The 15,939-nt window shown below is 35.7% G+C and overlaps 1 protein-coding gene and 1 pseudogene across 1 annotated transcript; both read left to right on the top strand.

The window, feature by feature from the left end:
* Positions 1–760: 760 nt before the first annotated feature.
* On the top strand, positions 761–2,347 carry LOC123916631 (annotated as a pseudogene).
* Positions 2,348–10,116: 7,769 nt separating this feature from the next.
* On the top strand, positions 10,117–14,622 carry LOC123914102 (protein NRT1/ PTR FAMILY 5.10-like). The gene is made up of 4 exons (XM_045965104.1): positions 10,117–10,420; positions 11,689–11,906; positions 11,998–12,485; positions 13,232–14,622. Exons 1-4 carry the CDS (start codon positions 10,297–10,299, stop codon positions 14,043–14,045), a joined length of 1,644 nt encoding a protein of 547 aa, XP_045821060.1. The 5' UTR covers positions 10,117–10,296; the 3' UTR covers positions 14,046–14,622.
* Positions 14,623–15,939: the final 1,317 nt, after the last annotated feature.

Below are 15,939 nucleotides of genomic sequence, written 5' to 3'. Positions count from 1 at the left end.
ATAAAGAAGATATGACAGATCTTTCTACAAAGTCAACTTCAAGTAAAGCTTTTGATCAACTAGTACTGGAGATTATTTGGTTTTTCATCTCATGTATAATTTGTCTTTATGAGGGGGAGACACAAATATTTACTGCACTCTTTTTCCCTTCACCATGGTTTTATCCCACTGGGTTTTCCTGGTAAGGTTTTTAATGAGGCAGTTCACACATAAATGATGATGTACTCTTTTCCTTCACTTGATTTTTTTTTTTTTTTAGAGAAAGAATATCCTTCATGGACATTCAAGGGGGAGTGTTATGAATAATATGTAATGAATGTCCATTATGTGGTAGGTTTTCTTGTCCCCTAGTGTGTCCTATAAATGACACTCTTATTTTCATGTAAACACACACTTGTGAATAAGTTTATTCCTTTCTCTTATCCCTTTCTCTTCTTCCTCTCTATTCTTCCATATTATTGTCCATGCTTAGAAATAGTTTATAACATTTTTCTTTTTTATTATAATAGAATTAAAAGCGAGACTAATGACATTAATATATACTCCCTCTAGTTCCAATTATAAGAGAAGATAAACTTTTTAGATACATTGAATGTTTGATGTATCTAAACTATAATATAGACTAGATACATAAAACTTTCGATGTATCTAAAAATAAAGTTTTTCTTATAATTAGAACAGGAGGGATACATAAGATAACATATCCGCTATGACCGCACGTCATCCCAAAATGATTTAGGTCCTTATGATTGAGATGGCAATTTATTCATCTGTTTACTTATGCTAGATGCTAGATTTCCACCCTCCCTCCGCACATTAAATGGCCGACGGCGATTCTGAAACTCCGCTGCTGTTGGAGACGGTAGACGGTGTCGTCGACTTCAAGGGTCGCCCAGTACTACGATCTACCTCTGGTGGTTGGAAAGCTGCTGCCTTCATTATAAGTAAGTAAAGTAAAGTAAATTTATTTCATTCGTCTCTAATCTGATATACTACTACTGTACTGAGGAGTATATGGTTCTTATATAATTCTTTCATTTTTTTTTTAACTGACTAACAAACAAACAAACAAACTAACTAACTATTAACTAACTAGGTGTGGAAGTGGCGGAGAGGTTTGCTTACTATGGAATCAGTTCAAACCTGATAAATTATTTGACTGGGCCACTTGGTCAATCCACGGTAACGGCAGCCGAGAATGTCAACATTTGGGCTGGAACAGCCTCGTTACTCCCTCTTCTCGGTGCTTTTCTTGCTGATTCTTTTCTTGGCCGTTACCGCACTATCATATTATTGCCTCCCTTATTTATATTCTGGTTCGTAATTCCTTTTCTAAACACTTTGTTTGTTTCTTTCTTTGTTTGTTTCTGTAACTTAAAAAAAAAAAGTAGTGACAAACAATCTCATCTGCCTGCCTGCAGGCACTGAGCCTATTGACGCTGTCCACTATACTCCCTTCCGATGGCAACGCCCAACCAATACTGTTCTTCGTTTCCCTATATCTTGTTGCATTTGCACAAGGTGGACATAAGCCTTGTGTTCAGGCATTTGGAGCTGATCAATTTGATATCAACCACCCCCGGGAACTCAGGTCTAGAAGCTCCTTTTTCAATTGGTGGTATTTTACCTTTACCGCAGGTGTCCTTGCCACTGTTAATATCTTGAACTATGTTCAAGATAATGTCGGTTGGCTTCTTGGTTTTGGTATCCCTTGCATTGTAATGCTAATTGCGTTGTCTCTTTTCTTGCTTGGTACTTGGACATACCGGTTTACCATTCCAAGGGATCAACAACAGGGCACTTTTTCCAGAATTGGTAGGGTGTTTATTGTTGCACTCACCAACTTCCGAATTACCCAAGAGTTGGAACCTCATCCATCTCTACCTCACCAACCTTCTCAACAATTTAGGTAACTACATTACCATTTCTTCATACATTTTGATAATAAGATTTCATACAATGTGGATTCTTCTAAACTTATCAAATGAAATTTCACTTAGAAAGCATCATGTAGTAAGGAAACTCGTTTTCTCGCCATACTTTTGTTTTGACCTAGTAGTCATGTCAAGTTATATTTATGTATATATTCATCTTCAGAGTTGTGTTGTCATCAATTTTGTCAACAACCTTAATCTGTGTCAATATTTTTAATGTTGCCTCGGTCTATTTTGATTTTTCGACCAACGCATGCAAAATCGCAAAAGTTCAACAAACGGTTTCTTGTGGCCACCTTTACCTATAATTCGAATTTTGAGCCCATTTTTTGCTGCTACTTCTATCACGATACATACAGGGATCTGCAAAGTTGCGTAGCATTCCGACGAAGCCTCGGTTTATTTTGGTGGCAAAAAATGTCTACAGAGGTATGATTGGTTCCTTACTCTATCTGACAGCCTCTAGGCCAGATATTTTATTCAGTGTTTGCTTATGTGCAAGATTCCAGTCAGATCCTAGAGAATCTCATCTTACTGCTGAAAAGAGAATCTTTAGGTATCTGAAAGGAACAACTAATCTTGGACTTCTCTATAAGAAATCCAATGATTATGTGCTAAATGGATTCTGTGATGCTGACTATGCTGGAGATAAAATTGAAAGAAAATCCACAAGTGGCAATTGTCAATTTGTTGGTGAAAACCTTATCTCCTGGGCTAGTAAAAGACAAACTACTATAGCTTTGTCTACAGCAGAAGCAGAATACATTTCAGCAGCTAAGTGTTGCACACAACTACTCTGGTTAAAATATCAGTTAGAAGATTATCAGGTAAGCAGTCACAATATTCCTTTATATTGTGATAATACTGCAGCCATTCATTTATCTAAAAATCCTATCCTACACTCTAGAGCCAAACATATTGAAATCAAACACCATTTTATCAGAGATTATGTTCAGAGAGGCATTATAGATATTAAGTTTGTTGATACTGAAAATCAATGGGCTGACATATTTACTAAAGCCTTACCTGTTGAAAGATTTGATTTTATAAAGAAACATCTGAACATGTTTTCAATCTCTGAATAAAAATTTTATTTGGCTATTAAAGTGTAAGAGGTTATGTATATCAGAACTTATAATTCAGAACATCTGAAACACAAGCTCTGAAGTACTTAACTCTGATAGAGTATTTTAAAAATCTCAGAGGCTCTGAACTATTTAAATGGAAAACGTTTAGTATTCACTATTGAACAGTTGTCCATTGAAATAGCAGTTACCGAGTAAATTTCTGCACGTGGTCTACGTGTGTCAGGTAGTGGGTGGTTAATGATGACTTTTGGTATTCAACTTTTTGTCAATTAGCGTAACTTCCCAAATTTGCTATTTTTGTGTTAACTGTGTGCATTTAAATAAAACTTACACAATACACTTGCACACTTCTCACTATCACAACCTACACTTTCTTTTCTCTCTAAACCTCCAACAAAATTTTTCTTTCTCTCACGTTAGATCCAACCCTTACCTAAACTCCATCATGGCTGGTTCTTCGTCTTCTTCTTCATCAAAGATTCCTCCGTTCATGTTCAGAAATCTTCAAATCGTTGGGAACGAAATGGAGTTTCCAGAATCTGAACTCACCTTTCTCTCTGAGAAGATGATAGATTTTGATAGCTTAAAGGCGAACGGGTTCGATGTGAAACAGTACTTCTCCACTCAAGGCTGGGATAAGTACTTCGACATGCTTAATGGTCCTATTTACCCAGATCTCTTGAAGAAATTCTGGATGAAGGCTAAGGTCTTTGATAAGTTTGAAGCTAAGCAGGAAGAACGTGCTGCTATTGAAAGAGATCCTAGTTTAAAAGGTAAATCTAGGAAAGAAATGGGTTTACTGGAGTTTACTGGAAAACAGATTAGGTCTAATATCTGTGGTATGAATTTGGCCTTCTCTCCTATTCACTTCAACGCTCTGCTTGGTTTGGATAACTCTGGGATAGAGTTAGATGTTTTTGAGAAGGACACAAGGTATAGAGATGATCTTCTGGATCTGATGTGTATAGATCTGAAACTGAAGGGTAAAGTCAAGGGTTTGACTGATGCTTGCAGAGTGCTATTCAAGATCATACTTGCTGCTATCAGTCCAAGAGTTGGTGGTACTGATACAATCTCCTGGACTCATCGTCATCTGATTTACTTCCTTTTGAAAGGAACGAAGGTGAATCTGGGAGAATACTTCTTTGAGAGTATCTGTGAAGCAATCTTCTCAAGCAAATCTCAGAGGAAAACAACCATCGTTTATCCAAGATTACTTTCAGATCTTCTTTATCAAGGTCATGTTGTTCATAATCTGAAGAAGTTCCATCCAGAACTTGTGGAAAAGAAGTTTACTCCTGAAATTTTGAATGCAAGTTTTCTAACCAAGATGCGTCTTATTTCATCAAAATTGGTTCAACCTCCACAAGAGTTTACAGCTCGTCTTGAAGATCGCCTGTATGTGGATGGATATCCAGTAATCTCTGAAATGGATGTTGAGCACATCATTCAAGATTATCTGGAAGTTCTTAGAAAAGAAGGGTATACTGTTGATAGGAGTATGGTCCCTCCAGCTCCTGTAAACATGTACAATCCTAAGAGGAAGCCTAAGAGGAAAGCTGATCAAGAAAAACCAGATCTTCTTGCTCAGAAGAAGGTTAAAGTAGAAGAAACTATTGCTGAGCAAAGAACGAAAAGGAAACATGAAGCTATTTCTGGAAAAGTTGCTGCAACTTCATCAAAGGAGCCTATTGTTATTGATGAAGAGGAAAGTGAAGAAAGTGACTCTTCAGAAACTCAGTCTGATGAGGAAACTCTGAGTACTAGGATGCATCAGAAACAAGTTCCTGATCCCAAAAGGTAAGTCTCCTAAGTACATCTTTAAAGAAGCTGAAATTGGAATAGGGTTTACCAAACCTCTTAGAACTATCCTTCCCAACATTTCAACTTCTGATAACCCCCTCTCAGAACTAGAAAAACATCTTAGCCCTGACCCCCTCAATAATCAACCTCTTACTCATGAAACCCACAAATCTTCATCACCTTCTAAAACAAGATCACCTCAACCTCAACCTCAACCACAACCACAAAAAGAATCACCTGACATTTCATCATCTGAACCTCAACCAGATAATCCTACCTCTGATCAAGCCTCTCCCACAAAACAACCCTCACCTGAAAAATCTCCTGAACCAACCTCTGAACACAAATCTCCTGAACCATCATCTGAACACATATATCCTGAATCAACATCTGACCACACATCTTCTGAATCAACTCCTGAACCCCATCCTAATCCGAGTGCTGAGCATGCTTCTCCTGCACGTATTCACACTTGTGCCCCTAAACCTTCAGAAGCAGATGTTATCATCATTGACAACCCTGCTAATGAATCAACAAAACACTCTACCATTCCCAATATCTCACCCTCATCCTCTGACCCTTTTGGTAACCTCTCCAATCAGCTTTATGATGATTTACTTAGGTTATCACACATTCAGGACAGGTTCTTGGTGTGTCCCTCTGATGTGGATATGGAGGTGTCACTAATTAAGGCTAAAATCTGTAATGCTCTGGATGCAATGGGTGATGAGATCAAGACTGTTATTGGACAACGGGATTTGGAAGTGGTGCATCTGATGAAGGAAGGCTTAGCAAGGGCTAGCTTGAAAAGATTGACTATGTATAGCCATGAAGAGAATGAGCGTGCTAAGCTGGCTGCTATTTCTGCTACTGCAAGGCGTATGACTGCCTTTAAGGAGTGCTGGGTGGATTCCAAGCTTTTCAAGAGTCTTGAGGATCAAAGGATTGAGAATGAACGTCTGGCTGAAGCTGCTGCAAGACTTGCTGAAGAAATTCCTGAGCTGAACCAAGAGGTTGCTCCATATGCTGATACTCTGATGATTGATTATCCAGAGGATGGTGAACCCTCCTCTGATAAAGGCAAGGCACCTTTGGTTGAAGATCAGCTGCAGATTCTTCAAGAAGCTCTGAGGGAACAACAAGAAGGTTTGGAAAGGCAAAGGACAGCTCAACTCAATTTGGAATCTAAGGTGGATGGTCTAGTTTCCAACGTGGGTTCCCTGAACGATAAATTTGACCAGCTCTTAGCCTTTCTCCAAAAACCTTAGGATTCTATGCACATTATTAGTTGCTTCTGATGTTATGTTTGTGTTTTTAAATTCTCTGAACAATCTTATTTTGAATTTTAACTTATTTATTGGTTTGATATTTTTGTGTGCTGTTTACTTTTATTTTTTTTACGATTAACAAGAACATAAAAACACAAGGTGAATTTAAACGAAAATTTTTATTGCTGATCTGACAACGATGAGTACATTGGTAAAAAGAACAAGACGACCTAATCCTAGTCAGATGGATAATACTCAAAAGAAATCTCAGATTTCTCCTCAGCATCCTCTGATGAAATTTCAATAGGCTCTGGGTTCTGCTCTTCTTCTTCTTCCTGTTCTTCTTCTGGAACATAGCCAGCCAAGAACTCAACGTAGTCAGCATCATCTTCATTTTCTTCAGCTTCAGAGTCTGATGAAATGATTATAATTTCAGCATCTTGTGGTTTCTTGTTGTCTTCTTTATCTTTTTCATCTTTTTCGCGTTCTTCTTCTTCTTTCTTTCTACGAACCTCTGCAATACGTGAACTAAATCTTCTCATTCTTCTTGATTCTTCTTGATATGCTTGTTTATTTTTTGTTGTGAAGAATGTGTGTTAACTCGTTCACCTTTTATAAACCTTTTAGCGCGTTGATTTTCGTTTTTTGAAATAAATTCACCTTTGTAACAACCACTCTTCTTCTTTGACTGTCTTGGTTATCTTAATTTTTTTTACTTTTTGATAATGACAAAAGGGGGAGTAGGTTACGCATTAATTGATAAGTGATAAGTTTCAAAGCTGAAACCACGCTCACGCTTTTATCCGTTAAGTTAAAAGTTGTTTCTTTTAAGTTGTTTTACGTATTTCAATGTGGAGACTAAGTAAGTTGAAACTGAAATAAATTTCATAAGTAAGGATAAGTTAAGAGTGCAATTTTAACTTAGCCTTATGAGACTTAGGGGGAGAGCTTGCAAACCTCTCACTCTGAAGAAAGATATGAAATTTGTTTTATTCCAAATTATCTTAATCTTATACTAAATTAAAATATCATGGATAAAACTTAAAGCTTAGGCTTTAAGGAGTATCAATCTTAGGGGGAGCTTGCAAACCTCATAAACCTAAGAGAAACATGATAAGTTAATTTAACAACAATTGTCAATTAATACTTATGCTTGTCATCATCAAAAAGGGGGAGATTGTTAGAACAAAATTGATTTAAAAATGTTTGCCCCTAAATCTATTAAGGTTTTGATGATAACAAAGTATTAATAAACAATTGGAAGGACTAAAAATTTAATTTAAGTGTGCAGGACTTAGACTCAATTAAACTCTGATTAAAGATCAGAAGATAAGGAGTTCAGAAGTTTGCAAGCGTTCAGAAGATTGTGAGACTCAGAAGTTGTAATCTTCAGACGATGAATTCTTCAGAACTTCTTAAGGTCTAAGCTTCATCAAACTCTGATGATCTTCTTGAAGTTTGTAAAGATTCTCTTTTGCAAGTCAACTCTTCTACCAATGAAGAAAAGGACCTTTCAAGCCTGATCAGAACAGCTACTCTCTTTTTGTCTGTCCTCTTTTGAGAACGTGGGTCATCAGTTGTGTTAGCTGAATAAGGAAAGTCTTCTCTGCAGAAGTCAAAGTACCTGAAACTCTTACTCAGTTTTAGATACAACCAAACTGCATCAAGACAGGCTGCTTGAAGACAAAAGGTTATCTACTTCAACGGTCATCTTTGCAACGACTCTTTTCTAGTCATATATATACTAAAGGAATCAGTTGTAAAGATAATCAAGGATTATTAACACGCACGAACAAACTCTGAATTCCTCATACAAAGCTCTGAACCTCTGAACTGTGTTGTTGCACTTTTAGTTCAAATATTTAGTATTTGTTCTTCTAGGTTCTGATTAAGAGCTGTTGTATTCATTCTATTTTTCATTACATTTGTACTTGAGAAGTCTCTTGCTTGTGTGCTTGAGCATTGTGGTGAAGTCTCTTGCTTGTGTGCTTGAGCAGTTGTAATCTTGTGTGATTATAGTGAAATCCCTTGGAAGTGCAAGGGGACTGGACTACTCTCGATTTGTGAGAGGAACCAGTATAAATTGCTTGTGTGATCTCTCTCTCTCTCTCTCTTAACTTGTTTTATTGAGTTATTTATCCGCTGCTGTTGAAGTTAAGTTAAGAACTTGAAAAAGTTTTAAACTTGACTAAAACACAATTCAACCCCCCCTTCTTGTGTTTTCACACCTTCATTGTAGACTCGTTCTATGTATTTTTGTAGTACTCTATGAAAAGAAAAGGAGTATAAATTCTATTCTTATATGCCTCTATAGCCGAGTTTCATTTTTTCGAAATAGTCGCGACGTTGAAAACGCATTTTTTGAATCGTGATTTTGTTTCTAATAAAATTGCATCGCCAAGTCGGATTGCTACGATATTTTGTAGACCCGCTCTATGTATTTTTGTAGTACTCTATGAAACGAAAAAGATTATAAATTCTATTCCTATATGCCTCCATAGCCAAGTTTCACTTTTTCGAAATAGTCGCCACGTTGAAACGGGTTTTTTGAATCGTGATTTTTCTAATAAAATGGCAACGGCAACTCGGATTGCTATGAAATTTTGTAGACATGCTCTACGTATTTTCGTAGTACTATATGAAAAGAAAAAGGGCATAAATTATATTCCTATATGCCGCCGTAGTCAAGTTTCACTTTTTCAAAATAGTCGCGACGTTGAAAATGCATTTTTTGAAACGTGATTTTTTTCTAATAAAATGGCATCGGCAAGTCGGATTGCTACGAAATTTTATAGACCCGCTCTATGTATTTTTGTAGTACTCTATGAAAAGAGAAAGAACATAAATTCTATTCCTATATGCCGCTGTAGCTAAGTTTCACTATTTCGAAATACTCGCGACGTTGAAATCGTGTTTTTTGAATCGTGATTTTTTTCTAATGAAATGATATCGGCAAGTCGGAATGCTACAAAATTTTGTAGACCCGCTCTATTTATTTTGGTAGTACTCTATGAAAATAAAAAGAGCATAAATTCTATTCCTATATACCGCCGTAGCCAAGTTTCACTTTTTGGAAATACTCACGACGTTGAAATCGCGTTTTTTGAATCGTGATTTTTTTCTAATGAAATGGCATCGGCAAGTCGGAATGCTACGAAATTTTGTAGACCCGCTCTATGTATTTTTATAGTACTCTATGCAAAAAAATGCGCGGAAATTCTATTCCTACGCAGGTTTAGCCAAGTTTAGTTTTCAGTTTTTTTACTAGGCGCGACATTTAACGTATTGGTCGAGTAAAAAAAAAATGAAAAACAGCACTGGCAAGTCAGAATGCTACGAAATTTTGTAGATCAGCTCTATGTATTTTTATAGTACTCTATGCAAAAAAATGCGCAAAAATTCTATTCCTACGCAGGTGTAGCCAAGTTACATTTTTTTTACCTAAACGGGACTTTGAACGCTTTTGTGGGGTAAAAATAATGAAAAACGACACTTACAAGTCGGTATGCTACGAAATTTGATAGACCCGCTCTATGTATTTTTATAGTACTATATGCAAACAAATGTCTTGAAAATTATATTCCTACGCCGGTGTAGCCTAGTTTAATTTTCGGTTCTTTTACCTGGTCGCGACGTTTAACACGTTCTTGGAGTAAAAACAATGATAAACGGCACTGGAAAGTTGTAATGTTACGAAATTTTGAGACCCACTCTATGCATTTTTATAGTACTCTGTGGAAAAAATGGCGCAAAATTTCTATTCATACGCCGGTGTAGCCAAGTTACAGTTTTTTTACATGACTTTGAGCACGTTCGTGGAGTAAAAACAATGAAAAACGACACCGGCAAGTCGGAATACTACGAAATTTTGTAGACTCACTCTATGTATTTTTTTAGTACTCTATGTAAAAAATGACGCGAAAATTTTGTACCTTCACTTATGTAGCCAAGTTTAAGAAACAAATTGTATAATATTTTGTAACTTAAAATCTAAAATAAAAGGAAATATAAAATTTTTAACCTGTGAAAAAATTAAAAAAAAGAGAGAGAGACTAATGTAATACGGTATCTTTCTTTTAAGTAAGATAACATATCCGCTATGAGCTCACGTCATCCCAAAATGATTTAGGTCCTTATGATTGAGATGGCAATTTATTCATCTGTTTACTTATGCTAGATTTCCACCCTCCCTCCGCACATTAAATGGCCGCCGGCGATTCTGAAACTCCGCTGCTGTTGGAGACGGTAGACGGTGTCGTCGACTTCAAGGGTCGCCCTGTCCTACGATCTACCTCTGGTGGCTGGAAAGCTGCTGCCTTCATTATAAGTAAGTAAATTTATTTCATTCGTCTCTAATCTGATATACTACTACTGTACTGAGGAGTATATGGGTGGGTAGTATGGTTCTTATTATATACTCCGTCCGTACCACAAATATATTTAATATATTTCACTATGGTGAAAGATGAGGGTTATATTGACTCCAAGAGTAACTCTTTTGAGTTACTCCACATCCTAACCCTTTATTTTGTTTTAATCTAATGGACCAATATTAATCATCATTACTAATCATGTGACTTCATGTTTCTTAACTATTCTCACAATATTTATGGATTCCTTTAATTACTCTATATTTACATTTCCTTTTATTCTATCAAAAAAGTATTATTTATTTAATTTTTAATGTCACTAGGTTTGGTATATTGATGATGTATTTGGGTAGTATGTTATAGGTCCTGGGTTCGATCCACGGTTATCGTAAACCAAAAAAAAAGTCTTTTTTTTTTCGAAAAAAATAAATCATTATTTTCTTTTCCATTGATTATCATAAAATCATTCACCATTTCTTCTTATTTATCAACCAAAAAAACCAAAAGAAATTCATGATTGCCATACGTCCTAGTGTAAGATCAAAGTAATTTATTTTTTTATGCAAGAGATCAAGATCAAAGTAAATTGGAAGAGGAAAATATCCGATTTATAAAAAAAAAAAAAATAAGAAGAAAAAAATGTGGGAAAAAACAGCACCATTTCTTTCTGTTTTTGTTTTTACCAATAATTAATTTTGGATTCTTGTATTAATATTTTAGGAAAAAATGAATATACATAAAGTAATAAATGGAAACCATAAATTGAAATAAATAAAATGGAATCCATAAATATTGTGTGAATAGTTAAGAAACATGAGGTCACATAATTACTAATGATGATTAATATTGGTCCATTAGATTAAAACAAAATAAAGGGTTAGGATGTGGAGTAACTCTTTTGAGTTACTCTTGGAGTCAATATAACCCTCCCCATGGTGAAAAAAATTGTACCACAATATATATTGCCTTATATTATCAAAGAAACATTTAATGTTATTTTTTCTATTATAATCTTAACTATTTATTACTCTCTTTTCTTTCAATTCTTCAATTTATTTTTTCATACCATAAATAGAAAGATAATTTTGTAAATCAATTCATAATCTCTCTTTTCCATAAAACATTAATTACCTTTCTTAATATAAAGCCGGTAGGGAGGGAGTAATTCTTTCATTTTTTGAACTGACTAACAAACAAACATACTAACTAACTATCAACTAACTAGGTGTGGAAGTGGCGGAGAGGTTTGCTTACTATGGAATCAGTTCAAACCTGATAACTTATTTGACTGGGCCACTTGGTCAATCCACGGTAACGGCAGCCGAGAATGTCAACATTTGGGCTGGAACAGCCTCGTTACTCCCTCTTCTCGGTGCTTTTCTTGCTGATTCTTTTCTTGGCCGTTACCGCACTATCATTATTGCCTCCCTTATTTATATTCTGGTACGTAATTCCTTTTCTAAACACTTTGTTTGTTTGTTTGTTTCTGTAACTTAAAAAGTAGTGACAAACAATCTCATCTGCCTGCCTGCAGGCACTGAGCCTATTGACGCTGTCCGCTATACTCCCTTCCGATGGCAACGCCCAAGCAATACTGTTCTTCGTTTCCCTATATCTTGTTGCATTTGCACAAGGTGGACATAAGCCTTGTGTTCAGGCATTTGGAGCTGATCAATTTGATATCAACCACCCCGAGGAACTCAGGTCTAGATGCTCCTTTTTCAATTGGTGGTATTTTACCTTTACCGCAGGTTGCCTTGCCACTATTAATATCTTGAACTATGTTCAAGATAATGTCGGTTGGCTTCTTGGTTTTGGTATCCCTTGCATTGCAATGCTAATTGCGTTGTCTCTTTTCTTGCTTGGTACTTGGACATACCGGTTTACCATTCCAAGGGATCAACAACAGGGCACTTTTTCCAGAATTGGTAGGGTGTTTATTGTTGCACTCACCAACTTCCGAATTACCCAAGAGTTGGAACCTCATCCATCTCTACCTCACCAACCTTCTCAACAATTTAGGTAACTACATTACCATTTCTTCATACATTTTGATAATAAGATTTCATACAATGTGGATTCTTCTAAACTTATCAAATGAAATTTCACTTAGAAAGCATCATGTAGTAAGGAAACTCGTTTTCTCGCCATACTTTTGTTTTGACCTAGTAGTCATGTCAAGTTATATTTATGTATATATTCATCTTCAGAGTTGTGTTGTCATCAATTTTGTCAACAACCTTAATCTGTGTCAATATTTTTAATGTTGCCTCGGTCTATTTTGATTTTTCGACCAACGCATGCAAAATCGCAAAAGTTCAACAAACGGTTTCTTGTGGCCACCTTTACCTATAATTCGAATTTTGAGCCCATTTTTTGCTGCTACTTCTATCACGATACATACAGGGATCTGCAAAGTTGCGTAGCATTCCGACGAAGCCTCGGTTTATTTTGGTGGCAATCTGCCCCACCATGCCTAGGGGTCTTTATTAATTGATGTGCATAAAAGTATTTTATTTTTACCATGTTTGAATTGAACATTTTTTCTGTAACTTGTTTCATAAATTTGTATGTCTTTGTAATTGCAAATGATTAATTTTCTCGCTGTCACTGTAATTAGTCTACAAGGACCATAATAGTAATACTCTCTCTTAAAGGAATAATAGAATTTCTACCATAATCACAGTATATGAGATTGTCATGTTGTATTTTATTAAATTTGTACTGGGAAATAATATTTTTTTGCAAATTACTCTCAAATATGGCAGATTCTTGAACAAAGCATTAATTGCATCAGAAGGGTCAAAGGAAAAGGGGAAAGCTTGTAGTGTCTCTGAGGTTGAAGAAGCAAAGGCAATCCTAAGGCTTGTTCCAATATGGGCTACAAGTTTAATTTTTGCCATTGTTTATGCTCAGTCTTCTACCTTCTTCACCAAACAAGGTGTTACAATGGACAGGAAAATTTTGCCTGGTTTTTATGTACCCCCTGCTTCTCTTCAATCCTTTATCAGTCTCGCTATAGTTCTTTTTATTCCTGTCTATGACCGCATTATCGTTCCTATAGCAAGAATCTTTACTGGTAAACCCTCTGGCATCACAATGCTACAGAGAATTGGAGCTGGGATGCTTTTTTCTGTAATTTCTATGGTAATTGCAGCTTTTGTCGAGATGAAAAGACTCAAAATGGCTCATGACCACGGGCTAATTGATATGCCAGATGTGACAATACCCATGAGCATCTGGTGGTTGATTCCTCAATATGTCTTATTTGGAGTATCCGATGTCTTTACAATGGTAGGTCTGCAAGAATTTTTCTATGATCAGGTCCCAGATGAATTGAGAAGTGTGGGTCTTGCCCTCTATTTAAGTATTTTTGGGGTTGGGAGCTTTCTGAGTAGCTTTCTCATCTCTGCTATTCAAAAAGGAACAAGTAAAGATGGATGTGATGGCTGGTTTGCAACTAATCTTAATCGTGCGCATCTTGATTATTTCTATGCTCTTCTGGCTGTTCTTAGTGCTGTGGAATTATCTGCCTTCTGGTTTTTCTCAAAATCTTATGTTTATAAGAGGACAAGCACGTAGAGTGAGAGACTGGAAGGATATGAAGAAAACTTTGTTGCTGGAAAAGAATTTCAAATCTTTCGGTGGACCATCTGTTTCTAAAATTCACTTATCAGACATTGCACCACCTGTTGATCCATTTTAAAATAGATATGATGCGAGACTAATAAAGGCCAACTTGTGCAAGTAAATTAATGATAATGATAGTTCTATTTAAGATGTAATGTAATGATAGCTGGATCCCTCCTTTTACCAGGATACGAGGATATACTATTCTGTAATAACATCTCATGGTGATTAATGTCTTTTCATCAATCTGGACCAAGTATGTAGGTAGCTTCTCCCATTCAATAGTCACTTCTGGAAGAATATAGAAATGACTTTTGCTTGATTATTTTGGAGTTGGATCAAACAATGGAGTTGGAGGAGCAATGAAAGTGGAACTCCAAGACTTTGGAAGAGACATGATAAGATGGGGAACTTTCAAATGAGAGGGATTTTAAAATGAGAGGGTGAGAGGGTTAAATCATAACCATTGGATTAATCTTTACTATGCTACTTAATTTTTATAATTGTAGGTAATCTTTTCTTTTCAGCACTTCATCTTCTACCTTATGCCGCTAGCATATTCATTCTGTCTCTCCTGTTAATCTTACTTTTGGTGCTTATCATTTACTGTGTTGTGGATTTATCTCTTTCTCTCTTGCGTATATCTCTCCGTCTCTCAAACTATAGAAAATAGGAGAGCTCTACTCCATGTTAAGTGTTAATGGAATCCATAACACCCGGAGAATTAATAAATTGGGGATTTTGACCTTTCAATTTCAAATAAAAACAAGTTAATAAGAAAACAAAAAGCTGCTAATTGAAAATAAGACTGTGTATTGTTTTCACGTGTCTCAGAAACAAAAATTGTATTTTTCACAAATGCATATATAATTAATCAATTAGAAAAGTTAATCGCGTAAAACCTTTAGAATTTCATTTCATTATAAGACACTAATTATACACAGAAGGCAGCGACAAAAATTTCTAAAAACCAAAAAGGGGTTTGTTAATGGCAGTACTCAGATAGGAGAAGAACAAAGGGGAAACACTGTGAGTTGAGAAAAAGAATTTTTAGTGGGACTCTAAACGAAGAAGGTTTCAGAAAATCAACACAAGAAGATTAATCGCTCGGAATGAACATAAGAGAGAAAAATGAAGCCGTGCAAGTATCTAGGATTCCGGGGAGGCGCTCAACGGCAAGGAAGAAGCACAGTGAACTTATGCATCTGAGAAGGAGATAGAAGACTAATCGGCCTGAATAACAAATAAATAAGGCGTGCACACTTTTAACAAAAATTAGATCACAACTGTTGATTTTGATCATAGGGCTAATACTTAATCCTCTCATCTCTCACATTAAGGAGTCATCTCACTTGAAACATCCCCTATATATATATATATATATATGGGGTTTGCTAATTTAGACCTACCTAAAAACATGAAGGTCTAAATTAGCAATGTGCACCTTTTCACTTTGGAAAAAAAAACTCTTGACATTTACTTATTTTACACTAGAAAATTGAGGGTTAGTTGACATTTACCTATATATATATGTCCAAAATAATTACACATGAGTGAAAGACAAACGGACAACATGCTGCACCGCTAATCTTTTTTGGATGGCAAAACCAATCCTTTTGAAAACTACATTCATAGACCTAGGAAAGACAATATTGTTATGCATGATCATTTGAACTCTTTTTAAAAGATCTGGTGCTAGGAAGCTAAAAGTGTCAAACACGAATAATATAAAAGCATGTTGATTGTCAGAACACGCTTTCATAATAAGACCCAAAATTATAAACCAAATTTTTAAAAAAATCATCAATAAAAAATTTGCAAAATTTTTACCAAATCTTCGAATAAA

This window comes from Trifolium pratense, linkage group LG3 (genome assembly GCF_020283565.1).
Source record: "Trifolium pratense cultivar HEN17-A07 linkage group LG3, ARS_RC_1.1, whole genome shotgun sequence".
Lineage (NCBI taxonomy): Eukaryota > Viridiplantae > Streptophyta > Magnoliopsida > Fabales > Fabaceae > Trifolium > Trifolium pratense.
Note: the sequence above shows the minus strand (reverse complement) of the source record. Positions and strands in the feature narration are given on the sequence as shown.

Coding starts and splice junctions, on each gene's coding strand:
- LOC123914102 (XM_045965104.1), top strand. CDS start 10,297: ATGGCCGCCGGCGATTCTGAAACTCCGCTGCTGTTGGAGACGGTAGAC. Junction 10,421..11,688: donor AGCTGCTGCCTTCATTATAA/GTAAGTAAATTT, acceptor TCAACTAACTAG/GTGTGGAAGTGGCGGAGAGG. Junction 12,486..13,231: donor CAACCTTCTCAACAATTTAG/GTAACTACATTA, acceptor CAAATATGGCAG/ATTCTTGAACAAAGCATTAA.